This window comes from Aedes aegypti, chromosome 2 (genome assembly GCF_002204515.2).
Source record: "Aedes aegypti strain LVP_AGWG chromosome 2, AaegL5.0 Primary Assembly, whole genome shotgun sequence".
NCBI classification, from domain to species: Eukaryota; Metazoa; Arthropoda; class Insecta; order Diptera; family Culicidae; genus Aedes; species Aedes aegypti.
In genome coordinates, this window is record NC_035108.1 from 296,459,692 (window position 1) to 296,478,460 (window position 18,769).

An 18,769-nucleotide genomic window follows, 5' to 3' on the forward strand; every position below is an offset into this window, starting at 1 on the left:
TGGGGCTTGGGATTAGCTTACCATTCAGAATGTGCGCAAATTGAGAGCTCAAATTTTAAAAGTCAATAACGGCGCCGTCCACGTCCTTACGGTCATCGGGGAAGGGAAGGAATGTTAGTTAGACAACCGTTGTTACTAGAGACCGAGTATACCTCTGCATCTCCACAGTTGTCATGGAAAGGATATTGGATTAGTGGGATAAGGTAAAGATCTGGAAGTCACCAATGGTTGGTGTTGCGATCCATGGTATAATCACGCCTAATGGAATTAGCGATATAATACTATAATCGCATTATACGCCGAACAAGTGTTAATCACTCGCCCACGCAAGAGCAACACTACTATCAATCAAACCCAACTCAATATGATAGAGTACACAATTGTACGTAAACATGAATACTGAATACTATGTTTTGAAAATTCAAATAAAATATACAACTGTAGCAAACCAGTTGAGCAGCATTTTTTTCCATAAGAAACTTTTTCACTGACTCATTTGTAAGATTCCAGGAAAATTTTGGAACTGATCGCACAAAATTACAAAATATTTGGCCCGTCAATCATAAAGGTTGGGCAGGCCTGGTATAGAGCCTGTGTTCGCTCGCGTATACAATCGAATGGTCATCGTGTCGCACCACACCAATCACTCACATTTTATTTCTACACGCCGTACGGTCAAGAATTATTTTTAATCTTCTCCTTCTGTATTCCTCTACCGTTTGTCGTCGTCGTTCGTTGTCTGCCAGTATCTCGCTCTAGATTTTGAATTATTTGCGAATCCTGCCGCTGCGAACAATTCAGTTCAGTTCTGTCTGTCTGTGCTTTCGTATCTCTGGTTGTGCGTTTCGTCGCGTCGCTTTTCGAAGGGCCATTCTACCCGGGATCGAGTTTGTTGAGTCGTTGAATTTCCTGAAGTTACCCGCGTTCAGCGAGAGTTATTAAACTGGCTCAGAAGAAACCGCAGCGCGCTGGCTATTACGGAGTCCCGATCAGTTCCCGCGTTATAGCCCATGGCATGACGGATGTCCGCAAGCTGATCGAACACACCTCTTCGAACCACTTCAGTGAACCAGAGACGAGAAAGTGCTACAAGACCGCTGTGCTCTAGGAGTAGTTTCCTGCTTTTGCATAACGTCAGTTTCTAAGTGTTTTTGGGTGTACTAGTTGGGTACTATAAGATTGATGAGTAGGGTGTCCCAAAATGTTCCCAACTTTTCTGAAAAACTTGGTGGCTCAACCTCCGCATGGTAGCTATGTGACAAACTTGTGTATGCACGACCTTGCTTAGCCTAGTAGTGAAGTCCACAGCTACAAAGCAAAGCCATGTTGAAAGTGTTTAGGTTCAATTCGATCAAATTCGATTATTGGCGGCCGACGATACAACAAATTAAGAACAAATGAACATTAGGAACATATCAATTTATGTTATTCTTACCTGCGGTTGATAGAAAGTGCATGTCGAAAAGTGTATGTAGAAAAGCACGTTCAACTAGAAGTACACGCTTTCTGTATTATTCTGATTTTGCCTGATTTTGCGTCATGCTATTACGAAAAAGTGACTCAGATATGCAGAATGATGATATGCAGAAAAAAAAAAACATTAAAATTGTACCAAAGGATTATCATCCTCTAAACATCCCAGAGCTATGACCAATTGTAAGATTTTAGGCTATCGTGAAGTAAAACCTCAAGAGAGACAAATAATAGGACATATATTTAAAAAAGATTACAAAACTTCAAACGCTTCCAAATTATGCAACATCTTACGCATGGAATCAAACGAAAAGTTTGAGCATGTGTATATAACAGGACAGAATGATGATCGTTAATGTTTCGTCAATTAACTATTTTTTGTCATGACAGTAATTGAACCTCTAAATAAATTGCAACATTTTTTTACTATGAATTTTTTTTTGTTTAGATTTTGCTGTGCGCATACCTTTATCTTTTTGTGTGATTCTGGTCGGGCATACACCGCCTTTGCATCCTTTTTACCTAAAACGTTAAACTATCCTTCATAGTTTCACGTTTTAAGTAAAAAGGATATAGGTAAAAAGGACCACCCTAGTCTAGGGTTTATGTATAGGCTAAGTAATGAGTTCATTCAACGTATTCTTTCAAATGTGTTGCTTCAAAAACATAACATGAGATTATGAGTTTTATATTAAGACTTTTTTACAATGATACCTGGCAGGTATTACCTGCATAAACCATTCCAAAGAGTACTCCAAAAATGTTCAAGGATTACATATTATTTTCCTAGGAGTTCCTCTGATGTCACATCCAGGAAATTCCCAAAAGCTTCCTTTAAATGTTATTTTTAATTCCTTCCTTTAGTGATTGCTTTTCAGGAATCAAATCAAAATCAAACTTCATCTACACTTTTTCTATTGTTATTCTCAAGATACACACTTAATTTGGAATACCGAATTTCGGCTAATTTTAACCGAGATCCGCACAGCCATGTAGTCGACAAACAAATTTCCTGGGATCTCAGGAGGTAATGAAAGCCGAATATCAGTAAATCGTGCTTCGTTGCTAAGCAACCGGGCAATAGTCCATTTTACGAGACGTTTTTGAACAGCTGATCGCTCATTTTATGAATAAAAATTTGACAGGAGGCGGTGTCGTAACGTGTGAAAGTGACAGCAATATCATCAGTGTTGCCGTTTCGTAAAATGGACTATTTTTTGTTAGCTGAGTCTCGGTTAAAATTGGAAAACCGAGATTCGCACAGCCGAGCTCGTGAAAAAATCTAAGTGTGTATTTCTTCAGATATTACTACTGGTAAATTCTATGAAATTTCTCTGAAATGCATCTAATGATTTCCCACAAAAGTTCTTTTTGAGATGTCTTTGAGAAAATCTATAAGAAAAATCGTTTATAATTTCTCATTAGAAGCTTCCGAGGATACCATCTGCTGTTCTTTCAAAACTAACGCTAGAATCTACCTGAAAAACTAAAGATCTCTCTCAGATCACCGCTATTTTTGCAGAGAGTTATATCGGAATTTCCTTGGAAGGTCCTTCAAATCGTGTCTTACAGTGCACAAATATAGCAAACAATTATAGTAATTTTTAGCGTTCTTGACGTAATATTTTCACAAATCTCATTGGAATTTCGCGGAGTAATTTGTTGGTGTGTTCTTGGAAGTATCGATAAATAACAGTAAAACTTGAAGGAAGCATTGGATGAATGAATCTGTGAAATCATACCTGAAGTATTCTTGAAATAATTTCTGTTTGAATAATTAGAAAAATCACTGGATTGATTCTGGGAGAAGTCTATCCGACATTTTTTAGATAAAGTTTGCTATAATTTTTGATAAAAAAGAACACTTGGAAGAATACCTAGAAATGTACTTCTTGTAGAATTCCTGGATTATCTACCGAAAAAAGCTTGAAAATTGCAAAAAATCTTTATGCGATTTAGGAACTTTAATAGAATCCTTTCAGAATTTTCAAGGTAGAATTCCTAGATTAAATATTTAGATCAATCTTCATCAAAATCTCATGCAGAAACTCCTAATATAGTCCAAGCAATAATATAAAAAAAAAATCAGGTAAATTTTATAAAAATCTAATTATTCGGGGCTTTTGCTAACTTCCTAGGATAGTAACGAAAACGACCTCACGACAAATTACCGGTAAAATTACGAAAGAGTAGAATGCCAGAAAAAGTCGGTTTTCGAAGGAATTTCTTGGATACTAAGAGGAATACAGGCTGGACAGGGTGGATACTAAAAGGAATGCAGGGTGTATGGATTTTTACTATATCTTCTCAATTTGAATCCCAAGTTGGTTAATAAAGTCAGGGGATAGTATTGCGCGCAAATCCCAAAATTTTGTTTCCACCTTTTTGTTTCTGCGCCAATGAAAAATTATGACAGTCACAGGGGTGGTTGGTATTCCTGATATTTAACATGCTTGACATTTATCATTGATGGTTGTGTGAGTGCATCGTTTTCATGGAAGTAAACCTTAGCTGTGTTCAACGAGCTGCTCGAACTTGGTTGCAACCACTTGCGAGTCAGCTTTTGGTGTTCATTGAGCCACTCCAACCTACTTCGAGTCGCTCGGGTTTGTGTTCATTGAGCCGAGTCCAACCAACTCCGAGTCGCTCGAAACAGGTTGGAAGTTAGAGTCCGAGCTAGTTCAACCAGCTCGCAGTAGCTCGTGTTTTTGACGTTTAAAACGTAAACATTGAGAAAAAAAAGCAAAATTCCGAAGCGATACGGATTGTTAAGTGCGCGAATTTTTTTTCACGTGGAATTCCGGTAAATTAGTAAAAAGAGTAAAAAGAGCGTTCATTGAGAAAGCAGCTTGGAGTTGCTCGAAGTAGCTTTGACAGTTATTTGTTGACAAAAAATACGAGCTAGTACAACCAACCCCGAGCAAGTTCGATCAAAGTCATTGAACACAGCTCTTATTATTGACGATTCATGTGGTGAATGTCATTTTCAACAGTTTTCCGGAAGTGTTAGCACAGAGAACAGACATGGAGGCTCGAACAAAATTTCATCTGAACCATGTGTAAAGGTTCGAATCAACCATCAGCGCCGCCAACGCAGACAGCCCGACATACAAACTCGTTTCGACAACACGATGTCACTAGTGAACGTCAAAATGCATTAGCACACAAAGCAACGCTAGCGACAAGTGGCAATTTTTGATATCGACACTAGCGCCAAAGTGTAAAAAGCGGCAAATTTGTAGCGTTCTCAATCTGACGACAGCGCCACGTAACATGAGCATAACGACATACTTTGAAATGACCAGTACAAGCTTTACACACGCTGACGAGAAAAGATGAACGTCTGTTTTCTGTGGTGTTAGTGAGAAAAGTGATCAAATGCTGCGTCGGCTAAGCAGTCGCAGGATAGAAACGTCACTATGTTTAGCGACAAAACGAAAATTTTCAATGCAAGAAGCAATATATGGAAACATATTCTTCAGCATTAGCATTAGCATTAAGCAATTCGCAAAAAATCGTAGGTGGTACAGTGCTAAGCCGTTATATGATGGTTGCCTTCTCCCCGTCCGTTTTCAAAGTCACAGATTTGGGACTTATCCTTGACTCTTAGACAAGATTGACACACCCTCCAACAGTTGAGAGCTGTCCTGGCCATGTCCTTGGAATGATTAATTGAACACCATGCAGAGAACGCTACGACCCCTCATAGGTGTTACGGGATATTGTGGAATGTTGATGGGATGGGTAAGACCACAAGATACGTTTGGCAGACGTTCTGGCACCTATAAATAATATTTTGGCATTGGTTCATATTGGAACAAACTCACCGAATTCGGTATTTCCAACGTTGAATAGAAGGTCCAAATGATATAATCTCAGGGGGTATACGCAACGAGGTGCGCCTACCGTTCATGTTTTGTGGGTGTGTTCGTGTTTCTCACAACGCTGCTAGACTTCCCGCAGTTTGAGTGTTGAAAAGCATCAGCATTTGCTGCCTGGCATGGCCCGCGTTTCCGACCTGTGCTGTTTGGGACGGCCCGTGTGGGAGATGATTGTTGGGCGAGCTTTGTTTGTAGTTGACAGTCGTACACCCACCCTGTATTTTCTACATTCGAGGTGCTGTAAACAATTCTGATGGCTTGAGTCGCCTTATCAAACCACTTTACAGCAAAACGCGTGAATGGAAAAAATCCAATATATGGAAACATATTCTTTATACAAATATTTCCTCTTGTTCTCACTACTAGCTATAATTTGCAAAAGCACTAAAATAAAGAGAAAATAAAAACTTGCTCTCATCCAGTAAATAATTATCTAGTCAATTAAGAACTTTCAATGATGAAACATCTTGCGAAAAGTGTTATTTTCCATAAAGTTTCATGAAGCATTTTATGTTACAAACTACAATGTTTGGTTGTTATTAGTTACATTTCTCTGAGCAAGCTAGCAATTCGTCAAGGTCAAATTAATTGGATTTACAACTTTCTATGGATCTTAGTTAGAAGTCTCTGCACGCAATACTTTTTATTGCTAAAGATGGCATCCTTAGAAACATATTAGTTCAATCGTTTATCGAAAACAACGTATGGAAAAGTTTACCTAATTTTCCAAAAACAAACATTGCATGATTTCGACATACATAGATATAGCAACGCCTCATTTGGAAATTAAAAAAAAAATCTATATAATAATCTAAATAATTGAAATATTTGGTAAACTATGATCTTCATTTAAAGATTTGCCATTTGCTTTTGAAATGTAGGGGAATTAGTATTTATATACCCAGAAAATTTGAATGTGCAGCTAAAAAACTGATTTTCGTCTATCCATAATAGGAATGCTTTGGTGTATGATCAAAAATTTTTTACTTGAAGTCGTTTGAAAGTCGTTTTCACTGGCCACTTAAAGTCATCAATTAACTCATTGCGCGTGGTAAAGATGGAGAAATTATGGGTGAAATTATGAAAAAAAAACCCACGTGCTCTGCTGAGATTTGTACCCAGGATAGGTAAACAGTTTCAACACCAAATAAATCTCACTCGCTCTGCGCGCGTGTGTAGTAACATGAGATGGATGGATGTGGGTTACGAAAAGGGTCTGCGTGATCTGTGGGGATTTAAATTCTAAACTAGTTACCAACTGAGTTATTAGGTCACCATGTGGCTCGATAGCTTAGTTGGTAAAGCGCTCGTCTAGCAGTCCTGGGTTCAAATCCCAGCCGAGCACGTGGATTTTTTTTAAATTTCACCCATAATTTATCCATCTTTACCACGCGTAATGATTAATAACATGCGGATTGGATTACCAAAAAGCTCTATATATGTGTTACTATGCACTTAAAGTCGTTTTCACTGGCCACCCTGGCAATGTTTGAAGATGTTATTAGTAAAATTCCTGATCGAGTTCTTGAAAAACTCGAACATTGACTTCTGTATAATCTTAGCAATTCTGTAAGAAGTTCAGGCGGAGAAGTCGAAGTATTGCTGAAGGAATCTTCAAAAGAGTTCTTAGATGACTCCGGAGAGAGGTATCGGAACATAGATTGCATTTCACCGAGAATTTGGTGAGAAAATCTAAAAAAAAAGATATATTATTAAGGAACTTTTAAAGCCGGGTTTCTCACCCGGTTGTCCCTGGACCCCAAGGAGGGCGTGATGTCTTTTCAGGGGTCCACCAAGCGATTGTAAACAAGTTTTGTTTTTCCTGATTGATAAATGTGGGGAATCGCAAGAGAATGGCATTGTTACGAAGTACAGATTTTGGATGTTTTATTTTTTGTTTTTTTTTTTAATCTACACAGTTACCTATCAAAAAATACTAAAATAAATGAAATATGAAAGTACAAGCCTATATTTACCACATCAACTTTGTATGATTTTTTTTTGTTCAGTCCGAAATTTGAAATTCCCAAAAATTTGTGATGTATTTTAGATTTGATATTTGTCAAATTTTTGTTCCTTCCATGGTTCCCTTTATGTTCCCTGAAACATTTCTTGCCGAACTTTTGTTCAACAGCTTGCAGAAGAAAATTGAAACTCCTTAATGATTTCCACTCAAACGAAATCTTCCTGAATCTATCAGCAGGATTTTTGATGAGATTTTGACTAATATCTGTGGTATGTGTGTGATCATGTGAATATTCTTTGCAAATATTTGGCAAGGTCGTTTTAATCTCTAACAAGGATTTTTAACAAATTCTTCGACCATGCTTTGTGGATACCTTGCGTATTTTAAGATACTTTCTTGGTGGAAACTTCGCCGGTTCTATTGGAACACTTGAAGATACCCTAAGGAATCAGTCAGATCTTGTGAAAACAAATTGGGATGGTTTCCGAGAAAAACTATATCGGTGAATAACTTTGACAAATTGCTCACGCGTGTAATTGTTGCAATCGTACCAACAGCTAGATTTTGTTGTTGGATTTTTGCAAGATTTCTCCTAAAAAACCCTTATCGAACTCTTGGAAAGATGTTTGAGAGACAAATGACTTTAGCAGAACTCTTGAATTATCTTTGGTTTCATAATAAGATATATCGAAGGCTTCCATAAATTTTTATTTTGCGTGGGATATAAAGTGACCGGCGACAAAAACGATCATTTTGCCGTTTTTTCATACAAAATGGCTAAGTTTGGAAACTTGGATCTTGACTCCTGGAACTCCGATTGATATGAAATTTCTACCGCCACTAGGAAAAAGACTTGAAATTTGTGCATTAAATAACTCACACCATTTTGATCAATCACTTTGAAGTTTTTGCTAATGTCCCATATTGAGAGCCCGAATCAGCCCAATCGGAGCTTTAAAAGCCAAGGTCCAAGTCACCAAACTGCGTCATTTGGTATGGAAAACGAGAAAATGATTTTTTTTTCGCCGGTCACTGTACATTGTACATGGATCTTCAAGACCCCCTTTGAGCCTATAAACGATTGTTAACCACTGCTTTAAAGTGTTTTTGAAGTAATGGATGGTAGAATCCCAAGAGAAATATCAGGATCAATTGGTAGGCGTTCAGACAGACTGAACCAAGTGTTTTTATAAGGGTTTCGGGAAAACGTACTCCAGGTATTCGGAATATCAGGACTTTTGCATTACTTGCTGTAAAAATGGAGCTTATCTATTTGATGATACATCTGTATCAAAAGAGCATGAAAAAAATCAGAACTGATAAAGTTCTTGGCATATCTTCAGAACGTCAAAATATCGGATAGTCCGGTCTATCTGAACACCGACCAATTTATCAGGAATCACTTGAGAAAATAGGTACTGTAGTAAATTCTGGGTGAATTGAACAAGAGTAAAAGAAGACAACGCTCAACGCTCCGTCATCGTAATCATTGTCATCATGGAAACTTCAAAAGCAGTTTTTCTGTTCAATACTGAAAATTATTCGATGAAAATGTGTTAACTGTGTTTTGTTGGAGAATAGAATAAAGTGAACACATTTTCCTGTAAATTTTATAGGTTTTGAACGAAAAAACTGCTTTCGAAAATTCCGAAATCAATGCCCCCTTTCTCTTGCTCTTCTCTGGCACACATGTGAAGCTATTTAAACATTTTCATTATTTTGTTTGAATTATAATGATTTGTTGTGTTGACATCATTGAAAAAATGTTTTTTTAACGGGTAAAAAGCCGGGTAAAGAACTACTTGAGCATTTACATTATTCACTTTGGCATGGGCCGAATTGTCTGAAACATTGTAAAAGAAGCTCTCCAATACGACGCATATTGTGATGTGGAACGTGCTAAATGCTTCCAAAAATCTTCCCTACCGAAGTGAATTAAAAGGAATAGGATCCGGTTCGCTAGCACCTGCAACGACGAGGAATAAATAGAACCCGTTAACCCGTATAGGCCTGAGTGAAAGCAAAAATCCTAAAAACATTCACCGCTCGGCGAATGGCACACATATCTAGTTTCTAGAAGTTGTCAGAGGAACGCGGGAATATTCATGTGGCCGGAATTATTCCGGTGGATCACTGGGTCAGGTCGGGTGAGAAGGGTACTGTGCGTTTGTGGCCCTGAAGGTAGGCAAATTTCATGTCACAGGTAATTTCCGTAATCGGCTATAATGTGGCCACTACATGGCGTAATTTTATGAAAATTTCACCAGTGTAAACCTTTTGAGAAACAATTGAATTGGATAACTATGAGTTTTGCATTTGATTAATCCTACAAATGACCATTTCCGGGTCCCGGGACGCCTCAAACTTACGATAAAGTGGCCAATTTGTATCTGAACCTCTGTGCAAAGCTTATGGGAAGGCATTTTAGTGCACAATTATGTTTGATTTCTACTTTTCGAGAATTGAAACGGTTTAGTACCCAACAAATCTATAGCCGGTTCTTTCGAGCATTACGTCCGAATGACCACATCGGGTATATTTTAAACGCTGCAAAACTTTTGATTTATAATGTTGAATATCAGATCTTAATGATTTATGCAATTTAAAATGATTGTCATTGCAATTAAATAAAGGTAACTGGTATGTCCTAAAAATAGCCCCTTTTTACCCGACTTGACCCAATGACCCACCGGAATAACTCCGGCCACAGAAATATTTCCGAGTTCTGGCCACTTCTGGAAACTAGATATGTGGGCCAGTGAACTGACAAAAAATCATTTGAATCCGTTAAGAATTCGCTGAGCGGTGAGGGTTTCAGTATTTTTGCTTTCACTCCGGCCTATACGGGTTAATCTAAATAGTTTGAAACCGTTTACCAAATTATAAAGCCAGTGTTAACAACAATTGTATGTATAAAGTAATAAATTCAATGATTTTCTTCGGTTTATGGTAACATGCTGGATATAAGATCACTTTTGTATGATATTCAAATGCCCTAAAATCTTGAAAAAATTTAACGCGCATAAAAATAGGGCCATGAGGTTTTTAACATACTTCTTCTATGCAAAACTACAAAAGTTACAAAATTATGCTAGCGTTATGTTTGATACACACTTTTGGTGATTTCAAATAAAAATGTACTGAATAAGCGATAGTTTTCAAATATTTTGTTTGAATTAATTTTTCTTAAAACAAATCAAACGGTGAATGTTTTTTTTTTCTACATAGTTCGGAAGGATCCCTAACAATATAAAATTAATGGCTATCACGGAACTTTGGAAAGTTAGTCATGTTCTTGTTGTAATTACTCACGAATATCAGACTGAACAGCATTTCTCAAAGTTCACACATGCAAGCGTTGTGAAATCCTAAGCTACCCTTCAGAGGTAGAGCACCCAAGTTGCAATTTTGGGACACCCTATTGGTGAGAGAATAATGTCCAAAATAGTGTTATTTATTCGCAGCCACTAATACTCCATCATCTATACCGTTGAAACATTGAAAGAACGTGCACCCGGCAAGATTAGGTGAATTGGTGTTCTGTTTGGAATCCGCTGTTTGTAAACACGAAAAGCTTGTGGAAATCTACCACCAGGAAAGGAGAACGGTTTCATTGATAGTGCGCGAATTTGTAGTTCGATAGTTCCATCCTCCAAGTTCTGCATCCGGGCTCAGATCAGTTCAGTTCAGAGTCCGAACCGAAGAGGCGAGAGCACAACAAAACGGGCGCGAGTTTAACAACCTGTTTCACGGCCATCACTGAGTTATTAGTGCTCCTATTCTCTGTACTGTTGCCGTCTTGTTGTCATCAAGCGTAACGTGTCTCTGTGGTAGTTTCGCGCCAGCGTACAAAGTGCAACTGCAGTTGGACAAGTGCATCGACGTGGGTGCGATTTGTGTTCGATTGGTTTTGATTTCGTTTCGAGGAAATTGGGCACTTTTTTGTTGAAGAAATTATCAGAGGTGCAAGTGAAGAAAATCCCTGTTATAATCGCAACAATTGATCAGTCAATTACACGTGTGATCCGGTAACTACAAGCATTGGGTAAATCCTAACGATTTCGCTGCAATCTAGTTCAGTACCTAAGTGTTCTCAGTAATTAGTGGAAATCACCAGAAACGTATCTTGCCGCTGAAGTGAAAACAAAGCCTAAAGTGAATTTTCTCGTCATACAAATAAAAATCAATAAATCACATCCTTGCATCACAAATCAAGTCAAGGTGAGAAGTGAATCCCTGAAACAGCGCGCCATCAGCAAAACAAAATCACAGCAGCGAAGAGTGGTGACGTCGGGACGGAAACGGAAAGAGATGGCCCCCATTGCGACAACCAATGATCCCAAGCAGGCTCAGGCTGGCGAGGATGCCCTCAATCGACGGTCGGATGCCAGCTACTACAGTAACCGTAAGTATAGTCGCACATAAAATGGGGTGGATTCCTTGGACCCTGCTGCTGTCAAGGCCGTTCGGTCGGTCGAAATGCACTTTGTTCGCTGGTTTCGTTTGGGAGGTGCGCTGGTCACGTGTGTTGATGTTGATGTGCATGCGGCCAGTGCAAAAATAGCTTGTGGGTGGGTGGAAGTAGTTGTTGCCTGTATCGTCGTGACCTAGTTTCGGGTTTGTTATGGTGTGTGCCTGACGGTAAAAGTGAAATTTACATTTGACAAGCACAATGCGTCTTCATATGGTAGACGCGAGTTTTATATGGATACATAGGGAAAATTAAGTCTCATCTTAAACACTTAAGAGCACAAATTGGGAGAATCAGATAGCCAGATAACGTAGCAACGGAGCTATGTTGTATCCCTACCCTGCTGATGATTTGTTGTGATTTCTTAGTGCAAGATGGATTATCAACTGGTGAGCTCGTTTCATGCTTAACATACTTTTTATTCATGGAAATGTTACGTTTTTTTGTTGTAAATTTCAAACAAACTATGGATGGTAACTACAAGTTCGTACTACTGTTTAATATAATTTTTATATACTAATATTTTCTTGTTTTATCATTATTACAAAAAATCTTTGAATAGTTTGGCATTGAAAAAGTCGACGTACTACAGGATTAGGTTTCCTTCCAGATGACTATTTAATAAAAATACGATTTCTATTGTTTCGCTCAATCACGGTGTGGAGTCTACGAATTGTACGGTCATAAATGCCCATGCTCAACGCGTTTATTTTTCAAATGTCGTAATAAAGTATTTCATTCTTATGCTTGAAAATAAGCAGATTTAATAGTGTTTGAATTTATTTTTAAACTTCTACGAATGTATTTTCGCCGCGAGACAAAAACGCAGAACTAGTTTTAAGTAAGGGTCGTGTTTTCCTCATTATCCATGGATCGCATCACTGACCAAAGGTGGCTTCTAGATCTTTTTCCTTCCACACTAATAAACTTACTTTCCGTGGTCATTGTAGAGATGCAGAGGTATTTTCGGGCTCTAGTATAAGTAGGCAGGCGCTGTTATCTAGCGATAATATAAGAACTGTTAAAATGTGCACATGGGACAGAACGAATCAAAATATTGACGTAAGGCGTACCAAAATATAGATCGTTGCACGCCTTAAATAAACTCGAAATTCGAACTTCGAAATGCCAATTCCAGTAGTGAATGTCAACTCCATACAAACAGCTAAACAATTCCAGCAGCGAATGTAAAAGAGCAAGAAGTCAATTGAGCTTGATGAAAAAGGGACAGAGAAGGAGAACCATGGGGGTGCTCTGATGTTGATGTGATAGAAAGAAAAAGTCGATTTATTCGAATATTATTCTAGAAGTGTTTGGATTTTGATCCAAATAAGCCGATCGAACCATATTCGGAGAGCGTAACAGTTCGCGAACCATAACAGTTCGTGGCACATCACAATCGGAGAGCCCTATGAATGTAAACATTACTCTCTCGTTTGGTACGTGGCACGAGAGCATTCAAGAGCACAAACTGCAACAGTATCGAGCCATTCGGGTGATTCATGTTTTGCATAAAATTTTTAATAACTTTCATATTTCCTGCTAATGCAGCCTTTAACAACCTAATTATAATCTATTGGATCATTGAACATCCCTTTGGTTGCAAACATAGCACAAAAATTGGAAAATATTCGCCTCTGTTTCGTGATCAGAATGACAGTGGGTCAGCGAATGTTGCAAGCGGTGACACACAGTGATCGGCGCCAAACAGTGGGTAGTGTGTATCTGTCTTATTTTCGTTAATGGCTGGCTTCCACGAACGATAAATGTCATGCGTGTTGTATGAATGCAGCTTAGCTTAGCTTAGCTTAGCTTAGACTGACTACACATATCAATGGTTGCTATTCCGTGATTGACCGAAGTCAGTGAAAATGCACAAAGAATCAACTAGAAGTTCGGCTGGGATTGGCCATAATCTTCTTCAGTGTGCATAATTCAGTGCCTCTATTCAGTGTAGAACTAGCCCTCGTGTGTTAAAATACACTCAAATAAAGATTAAAAAAAAAAAAAAAAGTGCCTCTATTTATACAGGGTCAATAACGGCGCCGGCCACGTCCTTGCAGTCAGGTGGGATTGGGGGAAGGAATGTTAGTGTGTAACCTTTGCTTTTTGGAGACCGTGTTTGCCTCTGCATCTCCACAAAGGTTACTGGGAGGGATGTTTGTTAATGGGGAGGATCGTTGGGTCATAGGATTCACTTTGATAAGCGATTAGACCATGATAAACAATGATTTGTGAGATATATACATGCTTATACGTAAATATAATATTTTCATTTGATATGAACAATTTCTATGTAGAGGAAAATTATGCCGACACTTGAGGTGACGAACCATTCAAAGTTTGTTGAACAAATACCTAAATGTAACATTCCTACAGCTGTCAGGACGAAAGCATGTGTATATTTTACTCATTTGAAAACAAACAAAAAACTCGATTGGCTGGGACATCATAGAACACTCTTATTCTTATGCCGACACTCACAGTGGCGAACGATCCAAAGTTTGTTGAATAAAGTGAACCTTTCGCAAGTCTACACTTGTAGTGTCGAACCATTCAAAGTTTTTTTAATTACATATAAGAGGTATATAAGAGGTGTTCTGAAAAAAAATGTTAAACATAAATAAATCATGAATCAGAGTTTGTGTCGACACTCACAGTGACGAACCATCCATAGTTTGTTGAAAAATCATATTTACATCCCACCATTGTAACGATTGAATGTGCAGTCATACATATTTTATAGATTAGAAATAGTAGCATGAAACGAGCTCACGAATTGATCCGTTATCCTTGACTGAGCAGCCACAATCCACTTTCGGCTTCACTCGTTTGCTCGGCTATAAAAAAGCACTCAGGAAAAAAAAATAAGCGCGTGACTCAAAAAGAATAAAAAAAAAACTGTTCAGGCTTTCTTGACGCACTGCCCAGGAGCAAGCGTCAAGGTCGAAGGATCAAACAGAACTAACCGATCGCGGCACTTTTTCAGTTACTCCAACCGAACTCACCGATCACGCCACTTTTTCACTTACTAGACCAACGCGCGACATGTTTGATCCTGCCCTCGTCGCTCGCCCCGGCAAAAGCAAGTGTCAAGGTCGAAAGATCAAACAGAACTAACCGATCGCGGCACTTTTTCACTTTCTTCAACCGAACTCACCGATCACGCCACTTTTTCACTTACGAGACCGACGCGCGACATGTTTGATCCTGCCCTCGTCGCTCGCCCCGGGAAAAGCAAGTGTCAAGGTCGAAAGATCAAACAGAACTAACCGATCGCGGCACTTTTTCACTTTCTTCAACCGAACTGACCGATCACGCCACTTTTTCACTTACGAGACCGACGCGCGACATGTTTGATCCTGCCCTCGTCGCTTGCCCCGGGAAAAGCAAGTGTCAAGGTCGAAAGATCAAACAGAACTCGTCATGCGTGTTGTATGAATGCAGGCGAATAAATGGGATGAAATTATGGCTCGTGATCGTTAAATTTTCCAAAGCCTGGTTATACGTGAACAAAATAAATATATTGTTAAAAATGAGGTATGTCGAGAAGTTATATAACCTGAATTCCACCCTACGCTTTTACTGATATATTCGAATGGTTCTGAAACTCGATTCTATCTACTTAAAGTTTGGTTCAAAAATTTCAATATCTAAGGAAACGTGTCCACTTACGACCTAATGAGAATATATGAACATCCCTATCGTATTCTTTCGTCAGTTTTGATCGAATCCACGTCGAGCTTAAGACTTAAGACTTGCGAATTATTGATTTTTCGATTTCGTTGCAAAAAAAAATGCCTGAAACCAATCAAAATTGTCAAATTATCACTAATTGGAGTAAGATGGTGCTGTGTATAAATATTTTCGATGAGTTATTAAATACTTGCTAGTGAAAAGGCTTATTTCGAGATCTATGTTTAATACGGGTATACCAAATGCTATCAATGAATGTGTATTGTTCAAACATTCCCAAGGCAAAAATCTGAGCAATTTCAAAAATACTTTAAGGCTTCTGTAGAAAATTCTCCCACACATGCCAATGGTAAACACAATATTTATGCTAGTGATAATTTTCCATGAGCTTCTGAATGCGTTGTGACAAATCTTGAACTCGTCAAGTGTGTAAGGTACGCAATAGATATTTCTGTCCGATTTTTTTCTGGATTCTATTCAAGTTTTTTTTCAGGATTTATCAAAGAATTCAAGAATTAATCTTATGACACATAGGAATTATACTAGGAATTTATCTAGTTACTCCTTCATAAGTAACTAAAAGCATTAATCGAGGCATACCTATCATTCCAACCATAACCGAGTGGTTAGAGTCCGCGACTACAAAGCAAAGCCATGCTGTAGGTGTCTGGTTTCGATTCCCGATCGATTCAGGATCTTTTCTTAATGGAAATTTCCTTGAATTCCCTGGGCATAGAGCATCATCCTACTTTGCCACACGACATAAGAATGCGCAAACGTCAATTTTTGGCAAAGAAAGCTCTCAGTTAATAACTGTGGAAGTGCTCATTGAATACTAAGGCTCAGTAAATAACTGTGGAAGTGCGCATCGAACATTAAGGCTCTGTCCCAGTGAGGACGTACTGCCAAAAAGAAGAAGAAAAATTAGAAGTAGAAGAAGAAAAAAAGAAAAAAAAAAGAAGACTAAGATTCCATCCCACCTACCCAAGAATCGATGATGCCTGTTATCACTCCAGCAGTTCTCAAGAGAGGCTCCATATAACTCATTCTCTTTTGGTATTCAGGGCTGGTGGCAGGTCTTTTTATAGAGACTTGATCCCTATTTTAATGCAAGGCCTTAAAAATCTCTTTTTTGACCATAAAGGTTCCTTAGTTCTTTTTTTCATTATTTTAAATGCATTTAATTCTGATACAAAATTCTACAAGCTCCAGATAAACCCTCAGGGATTATTCCGCGGCTATTCACCTGATTCCTCTAGAAAAAGCTTCAGCAATTATGTTAGTGATTTCTCAAGACATTTTATCTGGAATTTTTTCAGGGAGTCCTACAGGGATCTCTCCAGAAATTCTGTTGGAAATTCCTCCACTAATTTTTCCTGTGATTTTTCAAATGATGGTTAGATAATTTGTTCCAGAAAGCCCTTGAGCACACCAACACTAATACTTTTAGTATTTCTGCAGAAAATACTTTGATTTTTTCCCAACATCTCCTAGGGTTTTCGCCAGATGTTATTTTACTACTAATCCTTTAACCGAATATTCCAGTTATTGTTCTAGAAATGCTTCCAAAGACTCCTACAGAAAATTATTCCAAAAAAATTATCAAAGGTTTATTCCAAAGTTTTTAAAGAAATTCGTTCAGGGATTTTCTCCTAGAAATTTTACAAGAATTCCTACACTTTTTGGGCCACGTCTATCCCCAGCAATTGCTCCAAAAATCCTCGAAGTGTTGTTTGAGGAAATCTTTGAGAAACTTTTTTAAGAATTCCTCAACAAATTCGACTTGTGATTCATTATTAAGCCTGATCCCCCAGATTTTGTTTTAGGCATTTATTCAGCATTGCTCCCAAGGATTACTCATACACTTCTTCCAAGCATTTCTCAATGAATTTCTCATGAAAATCCCCATGGAATCTTTGTTTAAGGTTCCACACAAAGATTTTTTTTAGTATCATCCACGAAATCTTGAAAAGAATTTTTAAAAGCTTCTGAAATAAAATTTCCTTATTTTATGGATAAATGTCTAGAAAAATCTCTGAAAACTTTACTAAAGGTATCCTTAGAATTCCCATGTTTTTTTTTTTTTTTTTTTGAATGAGGGAAAGCCTGTAGGAGTGAAAAAAAATCTCTTCTCCTATAGGCATAAAACCCTCAAACCTATCTTTATTTAGGCCCTTACCATAAAGTATTAGGGGCCGATTCAATAATGTTATATACAATGTTTGTATTAATTTTGTTTAGCTTCTACATCTTGTCATACTTTCACGACAAGTTAGAAGTTATAAACTCGGGGCTTGGGATGCATCGTAGGACGGTACTCTTGTCACTCCATCTTCTCAATGGATTTGTGAAGTTGCTCAGATGAGATGGTGATGATCAGCTCAATGGTATTATTGGAGGCGTCGTGCAGTTCAAAATGGTGGCTTGAGGAGTTCACTGTTAAAGACAAAAATTAGATAGGAAAGGCAATAGCTTTTAGAAATTTATATATAGGATTTAGGAAATTGGGATTGCGAGAAAACAGAGCATCGTGGACTGTTGCGTTGGGTGGTTTCCATAAAACAGGAAGGGAATCAATCATTTCTTGTCTTTTTACTTCATATTTAGAACAAACCCAAACGACGTGTTCTATATCTTCAAATCCTTCACCACAGTCAGAATGATAAGTATCACTTAAACCAATACGCTTAAGGTGAGCCTTAGATCTATAATGATTCGACATTAGTCTAGAAATAACCTTAATAAAGTCCCTAGTCAGATTATAATCTTTAAACCATGATTTTTTTGATATTTTTGGTGCAAGACCGTATAAGTAACGTCCCATAGATCCTTCATCCCAAGATCTTTGCCATTCAGCAATTGCTTTCCGACGACATGTTTGAAAAAACTCCCTAAAATCAATTTTTCTTTCAAAAATTTCACCTACTATGGCACCTTTTTTGGCTAAAATATCTGCCTTTTCATTACCATTGATGAGGCAATGCGATGGTATCCATATGAAAGTGATGCTGAAAGAGCGCATTGTTAATGTATTCAATAGTTTTCTTATTTCAATAATAAAATATGTTGCATTTTGTGGTTTTATTGATTTTAAAGCTTCAATAGAGCTAAGACTGTCGGAAAATATGTAATAGCTGCCAACCGATAAACTAAGGATGATAATTAAAGCATTATATATCGCTGCCAACTCCGCAACAAATACTGAACATGGATTCTTAAGCTGATGATATATAGAAACGTTTTCATTGAAAACACCGTAACCTACACTATTATCTATGCTAG

The 18,769-nt window shown here is 37.9% G+C and overlaps 1 protein-coding gene across 3 annotated transcripts in view; it reads left to right on the forward strand.

Moving 5' to 3' along the window:
• Positions 1 to 677: 677 nt before the first annotated feature.
• The window catches only part of LOC5566513 (6-phosphofructo-2-kinase/fructose-2,6-bisphosphatase 1), a 399,659-nt gene continuing 381,567 nt past the window's right edge, over positions 678 to 18,769 (forward strand). Inside the window, exons 1-2 of one of the 3 annotated variants that reach the window (XM_021845463.1) lie at positions 678 to 1,133; positions 10,769 to 11,725. In XM_021845463.1, the coding sequence (XP_021701155.1) occupies positions 11,632 to 11,725 (94 nt within the window). In that variant the 5' untranslated portion in view covers positions 678 to 1,133; positions 10,769 to 11,631. The remainder of the gene's footprint in view (positions 1,134 to 10,768; positions 11,726 to 18,769) is intronic. The other 2 variants (XM_021845462.1, XM_021845464.1) reach the window with 2 other exon arrangements.